Here is a 16,173-nt window from a genome sequence, read left to right on the forward strand (position 1 = left end):
AGACAGCTTTTAACACAGCCAGCGGACATTATGAGTACCAGGTCATGCCGTTTGGACTCACCAACGCCCCCGCTGTCTTCCAGGCTCTGGTAAACAATGTGCTCAGGGACATGCTAAACCGTTGTGTTCATCTACCTTGACAAGAAAGCAGTGGTACAGTGGCCTCAACCTACGTCCAGGGTGCAGTTACAATGTTTCCTGGGGTCTGCTACATTTACATTTTAGTCATTTAGCAGACGCTCTTATCCAGAGCAACTTACAGTAGTGAATGCATACATTTCATACATTATTATTATTATTTCCCTTTCTGTACTGACCCCCCGTGGGAATCGAACCCACAACCCTGGCGTTGCAAACACCATGCTCTACCAACTGAGCCACACGGGACCACTGCTAACTTCTACCGACATTCCATTCGGGGCTACAGCACCCTGGCGGGCCCCCTCTCTGCACTCACCTCTCCCAAAGTACCGTTCACAGAGCCTTCGTGGACCTGAAGCATCGGTTCACCACAGCACCCATCCTGATCCGTCCCGTCAATTTGTGGTAGAGGTTGATGCTTCTGATGTTGGAGTGGGTGCCATCCTGTCCCAGCAATCTGCCCAGGACCAAAAGCTCCAACTCTGTGCCTTCCTGTCCCATCGTCTCAATCCTGCAGAGAGGAACTACGACGTAGGCAACCGAGAACTCCTGGTGGTCAAGATGGCGCTGGAAGACGGGAGGCACTGGCTGGAAGGAGCAGAACAGCCATTCTTGGTTTGGACCGACCATAAAAACGTGGAATATCTCCATACAGCCAAGCACCTTAAATTCAGGGAGGCCTGGTGGGCTTTATTGTTTACAAGATTCAACTTCACTATTTCCTACCACCCAGGGTATAAAAATGTGAAGCCTGACGCCCTCTCCCACCTATACAGTTCCTCTGCCACACCCTCGGTCACTGAAACCATTCTCCCTACCTCAGGCCTTGCAGCTTCAGTAGATTAGGGTATTGAAACCTTGGTCCGCAAGGCACAATGTTCCCAACCTGAACCTGAAGGGGGCCCGGCTAACCGGTTGTTTGCCTCTAACTCAGTCCGGTCCCGGGTCCTAGAATGGGCTCATTCCTCCAGGCTGACCTACCATCCAGGTTCCCGTCGTACCCTAGCCTTCCTCCGACAATGTTTCTGGTGGCCCACAATGGTTCCTGCCGTCTCTGCCTTCATTGCCGCGTGCACAGTGTGTGCTCAGAACAAGACTCCACGGCAAGCTCCTTCTGGCCTCCTTCAGCCACTACTTGTCTCTCATCGTCCCTGGTCCCATATCTCTCTAGACTTTGTCACTGGGCTCCCTCTGTCTGATGGCAACACTGTCATTCTGACAACTGTGGACCCTTTCTCCAAGGCCGCCCATTTCATCCCTCCCCCCAAACTACCCTCTGCCAAAGAGACAGCCCAGCTTATGGTGCAGCACGTCTTTCGGATCCATGGACTCCCGGTGGATATGGTCTCCGACCGGGGTCCTCAGTTCTCGTCTTAGTTTTGGAAGGAATTCTGCACCCTTATTGGGTCATCGGTCAGCCTGTCCTCCGGATTCCATCCCCAATCCAACGGCCAGTCGGAGCGAGCTAACCAGTACCTAGAAATCACCCTAAGATGCCTGGTTTCAACCAACCCCACTACCTGGAGCAGACAACTGGTCTGGGTGGAGTATGCCCGGAACACCCTTCCCTGTTCAGCCATGGGACTCTCCCCTTTTGAGTGCTCTATGGGGGTATCAGCCTCCACTCTTCCCAGAACAAGAGCAGGAGGTCAACATACCCTCGGCCCAGATGTTTCTCCACCGCTGTCGACATACCTGGAGAAGAGCTCGGGCGGCACTTCTCAAGACCAACTCCAGGTATCGTCGACAAGCGGACATCAGCTGGACTCCAGCTTCCCACTACTGCATTGGGCAGAGGGTTTGGCTTTCCACCCGGGACCTGTCCTTTCGGGGGGGGGAGGAGAGTCCCACAAACTGTGCCCCCGTTTCATTGGTTCTTTTCCCATCTCTAGAGTCCTTAGTTCCACTTCTATCCATCTTGTGTTACCCCGTACCCTCCGTATTCACCCTACTTTCCATGTGTCTAGGATTAAGCCTGTGTCTCACAGCCCTTTGTCTTCTGTCTCCAGGCCCATCCTTCCCCCCTGTGTCATCGATGGCCATCCGGCATACATGCTGAAACGCTTCCTGGGTGTTCGACCACGGGGCAGAGGTTTCCAGTACCTGGTAGTACCCGCTAGAGACACCATGGGGGGGCGGGGGGGGCTGTAACGCCTCCAGGTATCGCCTGTTTTCCTCATTAGTCCCCGAGGTATTTATCCCTGTGTTTCCTGTCTCTCTTGGTCAAGGTGAACACTTCTCTAGCGTATTTAACCTTTTTAGCGCAGGCGTTCCCTTTTTACTAGCAGCCCACCTCAACAACATCCGGTGAAATTACAGAGTGCCAAATTCAAAATACAGAAATAGTCATAATAAACATTCATAAAAAATACAAGTGTTATACATCGGCTTAAAGATTAACTTCTTGTTAATCCAGCTGCTTTGTCAGATTTCACAAAGGCTTTACGGCGAAAGCATACCATGTGATTATCTGAGGACAGCGCTCTGCTTACAAAAGCATACAAACATTTTACAACCAAGTAAAGGAATTACAAAAGTCAGAAACAGCGATAAAATTAATCACTTACCTTTGAAGATCTTCATATGGTTGCAGTCACAAGAGTCCCAGCTACACAATAAATGTTCATTTTGTTCGATAAAGTCCCTCTTTATATCCCAAAAACTCAGTTTTGTTGGCGCGTTTTGTTCAGTAATCCACTGGCTCAAAGGCGGTCAATACATGCAGACGAATATATCCTAATAGTATCGGTAAAATTCTTCGAAACATGTCAAATGATGTTTATAATTAATCCTCAGGTTGTCAATTGTCTAAATAATCAATAATATTTCAACCGGACAATAGCGTATTCAATAGAAAGGAAAAACAACGAGGGGCGCGCACTCGGTCACGCGCGCAAAACCAGCTCTGCATTCTTCCTCAGTCAACTGACAAAGGTCTCATTCTTCTTCATTTTTCAGAAAACAAGCCTGAAATAATGTCTAAAGACTGACAACTACTGGAAGACATAGGAACTGCAATCTGGGTCCTAACCCATTAGATACTCTATAGGTATTCAATTGAAAATACCCAAATCAAAAAAATCCCACATCCTGGATGGATTTTCCTCAGGTTTTCGCCTGCCATATCAGTTCTGTTATACTCACAGACATTATTTTATCAGTTCTGGAAACCTTAGTGTTTTCTATTATATGCATATCCTAGCTTCTGGGCCGGAGTAACAGGCAGTTTACTTTGGGCACGCGTCTCATCCAGACGACGAAAAACTGCCCCCAACCCATATGAACTTAACATTTACATTTAACATTTAAGTCATTTAGCAGACGCTCTTATCCAGAGCGACTTACAAATTGGTGCATTCACCTTATGATATCCAGTGGAACAACCACTTTCCAATAGTGCATCTAAATCTATTAAGGGGGGGGGGGGTAAAAGGATTACTTTATCCTATCCCAGGTATTCCTTAAAGAGGAAACTTAAACTTAAGAAAATTGATGTTTTGTGTATGATTATAAAAACACTTGATTACCATACTTTTGTCTGAATTTTCAAATACTATTGTGTTTTTTTTATATGGATGATCATTTTAATTGTTTCCTCTATTACCAAGGCATTAATAAACGCTGTCTTCGTCAGACATCAAACCATGTAAATCTTGTGTACTTTGTGGTATTATTACCATTCAAATTGAATTGTTGCTGTGTCATATTTTTGCCTTATTCTTACTTCTAGAATGCTTTGAGTAGGGCCTAAATAGAAAAACAGCAGTAGGAATGGTTTGTAAGAAGTGGAACTCCCAAAACAATCTTCTCCTAAATCTCTTCCATCACCAAGAGTCTCCCTGAGGGAAAATATTTTTGCCTGAAAAAATACCTGAGAAACACAGTAGTCTTGCACTTTTGAAAGACTGTGCAGGATTGTGGACTTTAGGTTCATAAACACTGAGATAACATTTAAGTTCATTTATAGTCAAAGGGTCAGTTGAGGTAAAGACCTCAGAATTCAGCAAATCACTAAATTCCTCAAGTTGTGAAATAAGCAGAAGTTTATCAAATAGCCTAGAATTTAACAAATAGAGGCAGGCCAGGGATCAGGTTTGTCATTTATTTCAATTGCCCAGACGATGAGCTACGCACAAGCCAAGCATTGAGCATGTAATCAGAGCCCCATGACAAAGCACACGTTCCCACAGCTGAGGCCATCTCCCACAGGGTAGGCAGCCCAACATCACCTCTCTGCAGAGTTTGACCCAGGCAGGATTCAGATGGGCTATTGGAAACACACAGAGAGAACTGGGTACAGTGTTATCCATCTCTCACATGGGTACATCGGATGATGGCATGATCATTCTCCATGGCACATATCCATTGCTCAACACATTCCAGGTCTAACTACATACTGTGCAGTAGAACAGAGTTGTAATATGGTATCAATAAGAGCAAACTGATTTTTACAAACACCCTTTTGGAGTTTGATTACTTGTTTGTTACTGTACTCCCCACTGATAGATTTACATTACTTCTATGACCAAAGTTCCAAAGACTGGACCTACATTTGTGTATAAACGTTCAAACGAGATGTTGCAACGATTCCTATGTCGAAGATGTGAATAATATTTGTTGGTCTAATGTGTGTAATGAGAAACATCTAGACACTGCACTTGAAGCATTCATGAAACTGCTTCTTCCAGGTACTGATAGGCATGCACCCATCAAGAAATGGACTGTTAGAACTGCCAAATCCCCATGGATAGATGACAAATTGAAAAACTGTATGGGTGAGAGGGATGAGGCAAAGGGAATAGCAAATAAGTCTGACAAGGCAGCAGACTGGCAAACATACAGTCAATTTAGAAATTATAACTAAACAAAAATAAACTAGACTATAGAAGAAAGATTAATTTTATAAAAGAATGATAGTAAAAAGCTCTGGAGTACTTCAAATTAAATTAGACAAAAGGCAAACTTGGCTCCATCCTTCATTGAGGCAGATGGCTTGTTCATAACAAAACCCTTTGATATTGCCAACCACTTCAATAACTTTTTTTTGACAAGATTAGCAAACTTAGGTATGATATGCAAACAACAAATGCTAAAAGGAAGGGTACCAAAGAAATGTCTGCAGCATTGAAGGTCACAGTGGCCACCATCATTCTTAAATGGAAGAAGTTTGGAACCACCAAGACTCTTCCTAGAGCTGGCCGCCCAGCCAAACTGAGCAATCGGGGGAGAAGGGCCTTCGTCTGAGAGAAGAACCCGATGGATACTCTGATAGAGTTCTAGAGTTCCTCTGTGAAGATGGGAGAACCTTTATGGTAGAGTGGCCAAACAGAAGGCACTCCTCAGTAAAAGGAACATGATAGCCCGCTTGGAGTTTGCAGAAAAGGCACCTAAAAGGACTCAGACCATGAGAAGCAAGATGCTTTGGTCTGATGAAACCAAGATTTAACTCTTTGCACTGAACACCAAGCATCACATCTTGAGGAAACCTGGTACCATCCCTACGGTGAAGCATGGTGGTGGCAGCATCATGCTGTGGGGATGTTTTTCAGCGGCAGGGAATGGGAGACTAGTCAGGATCGAGGGAAAGATGAATGGAACAAAGTACAGAGAGATCCTTGATGAAAATCTTCTCTGGAGTGCTCAGGACCTCAGACTGGGGCGATGGTTCACCTTCCAACAGGAAAACAACCCTAAGCAGACAGCAAAGACAATGCAAGAGTGGTTTGGGGAAAAGTATCTGAATGTCCTTGAGAGGCCCAGCCAGAACCCGGACTTGAACCCGATCGAACAGCTCTTGAAAGACCTGATAATAGCTGTGCAGCGACGCTCCCCATCCAACCTGACAGAGCTTGAGAGGATCTGCAGAGAAAAATGGGAGAAACTCCCCAAATATAGGTGTGACAGGCTTGTAGCGTCATACCCAAGAAGACTCGAGACTGTAATCGCTGCCAAAGATGCTTCAACAAAGTACTGAGCAAAGGGTCTGAATACTTACTGTTTGTAAATGGGTTATTTAAAAAAATAATTATATATAAATGTGCTAAAATATATATTTTTTTGCTTTGTCATTAATGGGTTATTGTGTGTAGATTAATGATTTTAAAAATAATCAATTTTAGAATAAGACTGTGACGTAACAAAATGCGGAAATAGTCAACGGGTCTGAATACTTTCCAAATACACTGTAGGTAAATTGCAGTTGGTCCTGAACAATGCAGCACATATCACACTTAGATGTACATGGAGGGAGTGTCAGTAACATGCATTTCAGTCTCTCCTGGCTCAAAGTTGAGGAGATATTGATTGCATCCCTTTTAGTTTTTGTGCGAGGTATTGATGTGTTGAAGGTACCAAACTGTCTGTTCAAACAGTTGGCACACAGTTCGGTCAGTCATCGGTACAACACAAGACATGCAACCAGAGGTCTCCTCAAAGTCCCCAGGTCCAGAACAGAGGCTGAGAAACAATATTAAATAGAGACATGACTACATGGAACTCTCTGTCACCCTAGGTAACTCAAGCTAACAATAAAACCAGTTTTAAAAAACGGATAAAAGAAGACCTTACTGCACAAAGGGGACTGTGAAGAGACAGCCTTTTTATATATATCTTGTATTGTAATTTGCACTGTACTATGAATTAGACCAACATATTGTGTGTATGTACTCATATGTAGGCTATGTGTGACGTTTTAAATGTATTTATTTCAGTCCTTGACTAATAATGTTCTGTACATTGTAGTATGCCATGTTTCATGTGGACCCCAGGAAGAGCAGCTGATGCTTTTACAGCGGCTAATGGGGATCATAATACTGTAAATACCAAATTGTACTCTATGTATAAACAATAGAAGAAAAGTGACATACATAGGGACTCCCTCTACAGGTGATTTGTTGGACATGCAGGGGTGAAAGTGAAGTTGCCTGCATAAAATGGGTCAGAAAAAACACTAAACATGCAATATTGCATTATGTTATTAAGAAATGTGCAGATTTTGATAAATAGCTGGAAATCATGACCCATTCTGTCTCATAATTGTGTGGAAAAAGTGGAACAATATTAGACTTCAAATCAAAATGGTACACGTTTACAGTTCCACAAATGACCTACAGAATGAAGGGCCAGTGAAAGCTAATGAAGGTTCATACTGGTATCACGTGCATGCATCAAATTGCATAATAGTTCAGAGAAGGGTTGCCATGATCTTAGTTTTCCTGTCAAATTAGGCAACTTTGAAAATGTATTCGTCGCAAGTCGCTGGTTTTTGGCTGCCATGGCAATTCATAAAAAATATATATTTCACTGTGACCTGCTGCTGCTGACTATCAGGCAGTGAGGCAGCCTATTTCTGACAGAGAGAGTGGTTGGGAAAGAGCAGCAAGAGCGCACATCATGACAACTTTTAACCAGTTGTACGTAGGCTATTTAGATTATTATTATGGAGACACCTATTTCCAACCTCTTTTCCATAAAACATATTAACGCGCTAAAACTGATGCGTATCAACAAATAACGATGACAAAGCACATGAAAACTACTTCAGGCGCTCTAGAGCGCATTAGATAAATTCGCTCGGAGGTGGTTTAAACTGCATTCTAATGTCGATTTTGCTTACAGAAAACCATATCAAGCGAAGGACTATATATGGCTCAGCTCTTGGGTCTCGAGTGCTAAGTGGACATTTGAAATGGAAGTTGTGGAACAGGAAAAAGTCCACAGCAAAACTGACAATGACACACTTGCATCTATTGGTCATCAATTAGCCTATTCATTTACATGCCTATGTAGGCTACAGTAGCCTACCATTTTATACAATAAATATGTTGAAATTACAATATCACTGGAATCACTGCAAATCAATTTGTGCCACTTGTGTAGCCTACCCTGATTTAATCACTAGCCTAAAACTTCAGTTTATTGTTGTTGTAGACTTGTGTTATTAGATCTTGTTCCAAGATGGCGTAGCAGTTGGACGTGTGTTTTGTCTTGTCCCGTCCTGTCCTGTCCCGTGTATATATCGTTTTCTTCGTATATATTTAGTATATATTTTAATCTCACTTTCCATCTACGGACCGAATATACTCTCCTGCAACCAGTCTCACCCAATGAGGTAAGGATCTGCTATTTTTATACTTTAGAACCGGGACCACCTTCAGAAGCTAGCCAGCTAAGTCAGTTAGCCACTGCTAGCGGTCCTCACCATTAACTCGGACATCAGCCAGCCTCAGCCCGATCAATTCCTGCCAGTCTGCACAGCGCGATATCAACCCAGAGCATATCGGACTGCTTTTTCTCTACCACATCTCCGGATTCTTACCGCAAGCTCTGAACCTTTACACCAGATCATCGCAGCTAGCTAGCTGCTATCCGAGTGGCTACTCCTGGCTAACGTCTCTGTCCCAAAGCAAGCACCAGTTAGTCTGGAGCTAGCCTCGAGCTAGGCCCTTCTCCTGGCTAGCCAAAGAGGTCCACCAGACAATTATTGGGCTACAATACCTCTTTTGCCAATTGGCTTGGACCCTTTCCTGCCGACACGGAGCCCCGCCGATCCATCATGACTAGTATGCCGACGTAACTGTCCAAGGTGGTCTCAACAGGCTCTTCTGTTGCGACGTCGCCGGATGCCCATCTTCTAGCCCCGGCCCACTATCTGTCTGAATCGCCGTGTCTCCAGTTTGCCTAGAATAGCAGCGACTACGAAATTGGCTCCCTGACTCATCTTGTGCTACTCATTGGACCCTATGATCACTCGGCTACACATGCCTCTTCCGAATGTTAATATGCCTTGTCTATTGCTGTTTTGGTTTGTGATTATTGTCTTATTTAACTGTAGAGCCCCTAGCCCTGCCCAATATGCCTTAGATAGCCCTTTTGTTCCACCCCCCACACATGCGGTGACCTCTCCTGGCTTAACTGGTGCCACTAGAGACAAAACCTCTCTCATCGTCACTCAATGCCTAGGTTTACCTCCACTGTACTCACATCCTACCATACCCTTGTCTGTACATTATGCCTTGAATCTATTCTTCCTCGCCCAGAAATCTGCTCCTTTTACTCTCTGTTCTGAATGCACTAGACCACCAGTTCTTATAGCCTTTAGCCATACCCTTATCCTACTCCTCCCCTGTTCCTCTGGTGATGTAGAGGTTAACCCAGACCCTGCAGCCCCCAGCACCACTCCCATTCCCCAGGCTCTCTCATTTGTTGACTTCTGTAACCGTAAAAGCCTTGGTGTCATGCATGTTAACATTAGAAGCCTCCTCCCTAAGTTTGTTTTATTCACTGCTTTAGCACACTCCACCAACTCTGATGTCCTAGCCGTGTCTGAATCATGGCTTAGGAAGACCACCAAAAATCCTGAAATTTCCATCCCTAACTATAACATCTTCCGACAAGATAGAACTGCCAAAGGGGGTGGAGTTGCAATCTACTGCAGAGATAGCCTGCAGAGTTCTGTCATACTATCCAGGTCTGTGCCCAAACAATTCGAGCTTCTACTTTTAAAAATCCACCTTTCCAGAAACAAGTCTCTCACAATTGCCGCTTGTTATAGAATGCCTTCAGTCCCCAGCTGTGCCCTGGACACCATATGTGAATTTATTGCCCCCCAACTATCTTCAGAGTTCCTACTGTTAGGTGACCTAAATTGGGATATGCTTAACATCCCGGCCGTCCTACAATCTAAGCTAGATGCGCTCAATCTCACACAAATTATTAAGGAACCTACCAGGTACAACCCTAAATCCGTAACCACGGGCACCCTCTTAGATATCATCCTGACCAACTTGCCCTCTAAATACACCTCTGCTGTCTTCAACCAGGATACAGCGGTCACTGCCTCATTGCCTGCATGCGGGATGGGTCCGGGGTCAAACGACCACCCCTCATCATTGTCAAATGCTCCCTAAAACACTTCAGCTAGCAGGTCTTTCTAATCGACCTGGTCCGGGTATCCTGGAAGGATATTGACCTCATCTCGTCAGTAGAGGATGCCTGTTTGCTCTTTAAAAGTGCTTCCAGACGCCATCTTAAATAAGCATGCCCCATTCAAAAAATGTAGAACTAAGAAGTGATATAGCCCTTGGTTCACCTGGTATATGGTTCCTGTGGCGTTCTGTATTAGCATCGAATAGCCCCTGCGATATGCAACTTTTCAGGGAAGTCAGGAACCATATACTCAGTCAGTTAGGAAAGCTAAGGCTAGCTTTTTCAAACAGAAATTTGCATCCTGTAGCACTAATTCCAAAAAGTTTTGGGACACTGTAAAGTCCATGTAGAATAAGAGCACCTTCTCCCAGCTGCCCACTGCACTGAGGCTAGGAAACACTGTCACCACCGATAAATCTACGATAATCGATCATTTCAATAAGCATTTTTCAACAGCTGGCCTTGCTTTCCACCTGGCTACCCCTACCCCGGCCAACAGCTCAGCACCCCCTGCAGAAACTTGCCCAAGCCCCCCTCCCGCTTCTCCTTCACTCAAATCCAGAAATCTGATGTTCTGAAAGGGCTGCAATATCTGGATCCCTACAAATCTTCCTAAAATTATCCGCCGAAATTGTTGCAACCCCTATTACTAGCCTGTTCAACCTCTCATATCGTCTGAGATCCCCAAAGATTGGAAAGCTGCCGTGGCCATCCCCCTCTTCAAAAGGGAAGAGGGCCATCCCCCTCTTCAAAACTGTTATAGACCTATATCCATCCTGCCTTGCCTTCTAAAATCTTTGAAAACCAAGTTAACAAACAGATCACTGACCATTTTGAATCCCACCGTGCCTTCTCCACTATGCAATCTGGTTTCCGAGCTAGTCATGGGTGCACCTCAGCCACGCTCAAGGTCCTAAGCGATATCATAACCACCATCGATAAAATACAGTACTGTGAAGCCGTCTTCATCGACCTGGCCAAGGCTTTCGACTCTGTCAATCACCGCATTCTTATCGGCAGACTCAACAGCCTTGGTTTCTCAAATGACTGCCTCACCTGGTTCACCAACTACTTCTCAGAGAGAGTTCAGTGTGTCAAATTGGAGGGCCTGTTGTCTGGACCTCTGGCAGTCTCTATGGGGGTGCCACAGGGTTCAATTCTCGGGCCGACTATTTTCTCTGTATATATATATCAATGATGTCGCTCTTGATGCTGGTGATTCTCTGATCCACCTCTACGCAAACGACACCATTCGGTATACATCTGGCACTTCTTTGGACACTGTGTTAACAAACCTCCAGACAAGCTTCAATGGCATACAACACTCCTTCCGTGGCCTCCAACTGCTCTTAAATGCAAGCAAAACTAAATGCATGCTCTTCAACCGATTGCTGCCCGCACCCACCCGTCCGACTAGCATCACAACTCTGGACGGTTCTGACTTAGAATATGTAGACAACTACAAATACCTAGGTGTCTGGTTAGACTGTAAACTCTCTTTCCAGAGTCACATTAAGCATCTCCAATCCAAAATTAAATCTAGAATCGGCTTCCTATTTCGCAACAAAGCCTCCTTCACTCATGCTGCCAAACATACCCTCATAAAACTGACTATCCTACCGATCCTTGACTTCGGCGATGTCATTTACAAAATAGCCTCCAACACTCTACTCAACAAACTGGATGTAGTCTATCATAGTGCTGCGACCACTGCGACCTGTTTGCTCTCGTTGGCTGGCCCTCACTACTTATTCGTCGCCAAACCCACTGGCTCCAGGTCATCTATAAGTCTTTGCTAGGTAAAGCCCCGCCTTATCTCAGCTCACTGGTCACCATAGCAACACCCACCCATAGCACACGCTCCAGCAGATATATTTCACTAGTCATCCCCAAAGCCAACACTTCCTTTGGCCGCCTTTCCTTCCAGTTCTCGGCTGACAATGACTGGAACGAATTGCAAAATAAATAAATAAATAAAATCACTGAAGCTGGAGTCTTATATCTCCTTCACAAACTTTAAGCATCAGCTGTCAGAGCAGCTTACCAATCACTGTACCTGTACACGGCCAATCTGTAAATAGCACACCCAACTACCTCATCCTCATATTGTTATTTATCATCTTGCTCTTTTGCCTACCTGGCCTACCTGATTAAATAAAGGTGAAATGCAAAAATAAAAAATGTAATTATTAATGTCCATGTTTAGTTCATGAAATTGGAAGTTATCAATTGTGATCATGGTCACAGTTCTATCGTAATTGCCGATCAGCTGTTAGAATGCATTAGATTGAAGGTAACAGTCAGCTTGATTAGGCTACAGATTTTAAAAAACCATGGCTGTTGTTGACAAGCATAGGCCTATTCAGTTCATATCCATATTATTAATATTTGATTAAGTTATTGAAATTACGATCCCATCCTCAGTAGCCTATAATTGGGCAACAGAAGCATTTCTCACCTTGAAATCACCTCACTATTCATGTTGAGTAAAGGACTGTCAATTTGAATTAAGCAAGCAATTTGAATTAAGCAAATTGTTCATTTTACATCTTGCCTCTTTCATTTTACATCTGGCACATACAGCAGTCAAAACTTTGGACACACTTACTCATTCCAGGGTTTTTCTTTATTTTGACTATTTTCTACATTGTAGAATAATAGTGAAGACGTGTGCAAAGCTGTCATCAAGGCAAAGGGTGGCTACTTTGAAGAATCTCAATATAAATTATATTTTGATTTGTTTCAAACTTTTTTGGTTACTCCATGATTCCATATGTGTTATTTCATAGTTTTGACGTCTTCACTATTATTCTACAACGTAGAAAATAGTAAAATATAGAAAAACCCTTGAATGAGTAGGTGTGTCCAAACTTTTCACTGGTACTGTATATGAAAATATACAAAGATATCATTGATAGGAAAACGTTTTACTTGTACTGTAATAACGGCACAATTGTCAGAAAAGTGTAAAAAGGGCGAATTATATTTTCTCTTGCGACATATTCCAATTCCTTTATTTAGTCACATTAGCTTGCAATAATTATTATTTTGATGGAAAACCCAATTTTGCTTCTAAAGTTGTTAGAAGTTAAATCGAGATTACTTCTTCGCTCGATGACGTTGTAGGAAAATGGGTTTATTGGCTAAATGTTGCAACTCCTCTCTTCCTGGGACTACTTTTCAGGCCTTATGAGCGGGTTTTGACTTGTCATTATCCAGATTTTGACGCAGACCTGGCAACCCTGATTCAGAGTGCAAGATAAGGACAATCATGGCGGCACAAATCCGGACGCTTGTTTCAGCCAAATGGCTTGCAGATGCGATAAAAAGCAACCTTATTGGACCGAATCTTCGAATTCTGGATACGTCCTGGTATCTAGCGAAATTAAAACGCGATGCAAATTCGGAATTTAACCAACAGCACATACCTGGAACTTCGTTCTTTGATATTGACAAATGCTCCGACAAAACTTCCTCGATGGATCATATGCTCCCAACTGCAAGCTACTTTGCAGAGTATGTGGGGGGTTTAGGTATAGGAAACGATACACATGTAGTAGTGTACGATACCAGCGATTTTGGGTCATACAGCGCACCCCGAGTGTGGTGGATGTTCCGATTATTTGGGCACAATTCTGTATCGGTCCTGGACGGGGGTATGAAGAATTGGCAGGCCGAGGGGCATCCAGTCACTGCAGAATACACCAAGCCAGGACGTGCGGATTTCAAGGCGACCGCCAATCATTCTTGGGTCAAGTCGTATGAAGATGTGCTGAAAAACATCGAGACCAAACAGGTGCAAGTGATTGACGCAAGATCCCCCGGCAGGTTCCGGGGAACCGAACCAGAACCAAGAGAGGGTCAGTGGAAGCATAAGATTTATTTTGGCCTCCTAGAATTGATTACATTTGATGGTATTATACATTTTTGCTAATATGATTTTATAATGTCAGGACATCATATTTTGCCCAAATTATTTTTTTAAATAAAATCTCCCTTCCCTCTTTCTCTATCCCCTCTCTTTACTGCTCTTCTTATAATTTTCTTTCTTTCTCTCACACACAGACATTGAGCCTGGCCACATTCCTGGTACTATCAACATGCCTTTTGCCAAGTTCATGGATGCCTCAGGCAAGGAGTTGGAGCTTGAAGTGCTGGCAAAAATGTTCCGAGAGTCAGGGGTGGACTTGGAGAAACCTTTCTGGGTAACCTGTGGGTCAGGGGTCACTGCATGCCACGTGGTTCTGGCTGCTCACCTGCTGGGACATTCAGGGTCAGTGTCTGTGTATGACGGGTCATGGTCTGAATGGTTCAAAAGAGCTGCCCCGGAGCATGTCATCTCTGAGGGCAAGGGGAAGCAAGTGTGATGTGTGGAGAGACGGGTAGAGATGAGCACTAAGGGAAATACTGTTGAATGAGTTGCTGATCAATAGCAGGGACGGGACACTATGAATCACAAAGGAAGCTACAAATTGCACAAAATATGGAGGGTTTTACTGATTTTGACTGAAGGTTTTTGCCTAGTTGGATGAATGTGTCATTGTGAAAGAGGTCACTGTTCAAGAGTCCATGAATACAGTATGCCTATGTTAATATTCAAGATGTCCAATAAAGGTGTTACAAACTATGCAATATTAATCTATTAATAAAGATTAGAAGGATAGAATGTTTGAGGTATTCGGGTTAGAATTGGACTATGGTTGAGTTGTATGCTCCTACTTAGGGGATTGCAGCCTGGCAACATTGTCTTGTAGATGTTGCCACTGCCAGACATTTTCTAAGGGACTTTTAAAACAATGAAACTTGCTTCTAATGCACCATGAAACTGTAAGCAAAACATAATTTTCATGTAGTTGTAGTTGCCTTGGTGTGACCTTATGAGATGTAGGCCCACGAAATGTCAAGGGGTTTTTCTAAGTGCAGTTCGGTTTTAGTGTTAATAACAGAAGTTTGTCAGTTCGATTGCAGGATGTCACTTTGTTTAATTTGTATAATAAAAATATGGCATCTACTGTACAAAGTTCGCAGTATTGTTTTTTTTCCAAAGTATAACAATTTTTACCATATACAGTAGTCCTTTGTACAACTTTTTCTTATTTGGGGTCAATTTTTAACTTTGGTTATACAAGAAGTAAATGTGAAGACTTCAATGTACAACGTGTCTACTTTTTACATAGATGGTCATAAATCTAGTATGTGTTAGCCTATATTTATGGTAACAGAATTTTAGGTTATACCACATTTTTCTTTTCTTAACTTATTTTGGTTAGGCATTTGATGTGAGAATTCGTGTGTAATTGTCAGGGGCATGTTGTGACTTCTAATTCTTATTGTCCTCACAGTTTGGGCTGGATCTTTGAACACTTTGTGTCCTTATGTGAATGTGACAACACTAAACCCTCATATCAGAAGAAAAAACAGACAACTGCCAAATTAATTCAAAACACAGTTGCTGCACTGTTTAAAATTAAGTGAATCATATATAAAATATAGGGTACATACACTACTGTTCAAAAGTTTGGGGTCACTTAGAAATGTCCTTGTTTTTTAAAAAGCTACTTTTTTTGGTCCATTAAAATAACAGAAAATTTATCAGAAGTACAGTGTAGACATAATTAATGTTGTAAATTACTATTGTAGTTGGAAACGGCTGATTTTTTTTAATGGAATATCTAAACTCAGCAAAAAAAGAAACGTCCTCACTGTCAACTGCGTTTATTTTCAGCAAACTTAACATGTGTAAATATTTGTATGAACTTAAGATTCAACAACTGAGACCTAAACTGAACAAGTTCCACAGACGTATGACTAACAGAAATTAAATAGTTGACCCCCCCTGAACAAAGGGGGGGTCAAAATCAAAAGTAACAGTCAGTATCTGGTGTGGCCACCAGCTGCATTAAGTACTGCAGTGCATCTCCTCCTCATGGACTGCACTAGATTTACCAGTTCTTGCTGAAAGATGTTACCCCACTCTTGCACCAAAGCACCTGCAAGTTCCCGGACATTTCTGGGGGGAATGGCCCTAGCCCTCACCCTCAGATCCAATAGGTCCCAGACGTGCTCAATGGGTTTGAGATCCGGGCTCTTCGCTGGCCATGGCAG

At 43.3% G+C, this 16,173-nt stretch overlaps 1 protein-coding gene across 1 annotated transcript; it reads left to right on the plus strand.

Annotated features, from left to right (window-relative positions):
* Nucleotides 1-13,302: 13,302 nt before the first annotated feature.
* Nucleotides 13,303-15,084, plus strand: LOC115170928 (3-mercaptopyruvate sulfurtransferase). The gene is made up of 2 exons (XM_029727311.1): nt 13,303-13,928; nt 14,134-15,084. The coding sequence occupies exons 1-2, from the start codon at nt 13,340-13,342 to the stop codon at nt 14,433-14,435; spliced, it is 891 nt and encodes a 296-aa protein (XP_029583171.1). The 5' UTR covers nt 13,303-13,339; the 3' UTR covers nt 14,436-15,084.
* The last annotated feature ends 1,089 nt before the right edge of the window (nt 15,085-16,173 follow it).

The sequence above is a fragment of the Salmo trutta genome, chromosome 32, assembly GCF_901001165.1.
Source record: "Salmo trutta chromosome 32, fSalTru1.1, whole genome shotgun sequence".
NCBI lineage: Eukaryota > Metazoa > Chordata > Actinopteri > Salmoniformes > Salmonidae > Salmo > Salmo trutta.

What these genes read in the sequence shown, in the direction of transcription:
- LOC115170928 (XM_029727311.1), top strand. Translation starts at nt 13,340, where the DNA reads ATGGCGGCACAAATCCGGACGCTTGTTTCAGCCAAATGGCTTGCAGAT. An exon ending in CGAACCAGAACCAAGAGAGG is followed by an intron (nt 13,929 to 14,133) that starts GTCAGTGGAAGC and finishes TCTCACACACAG; the next exon opens with ACATTGAGCCTGGCCACATT.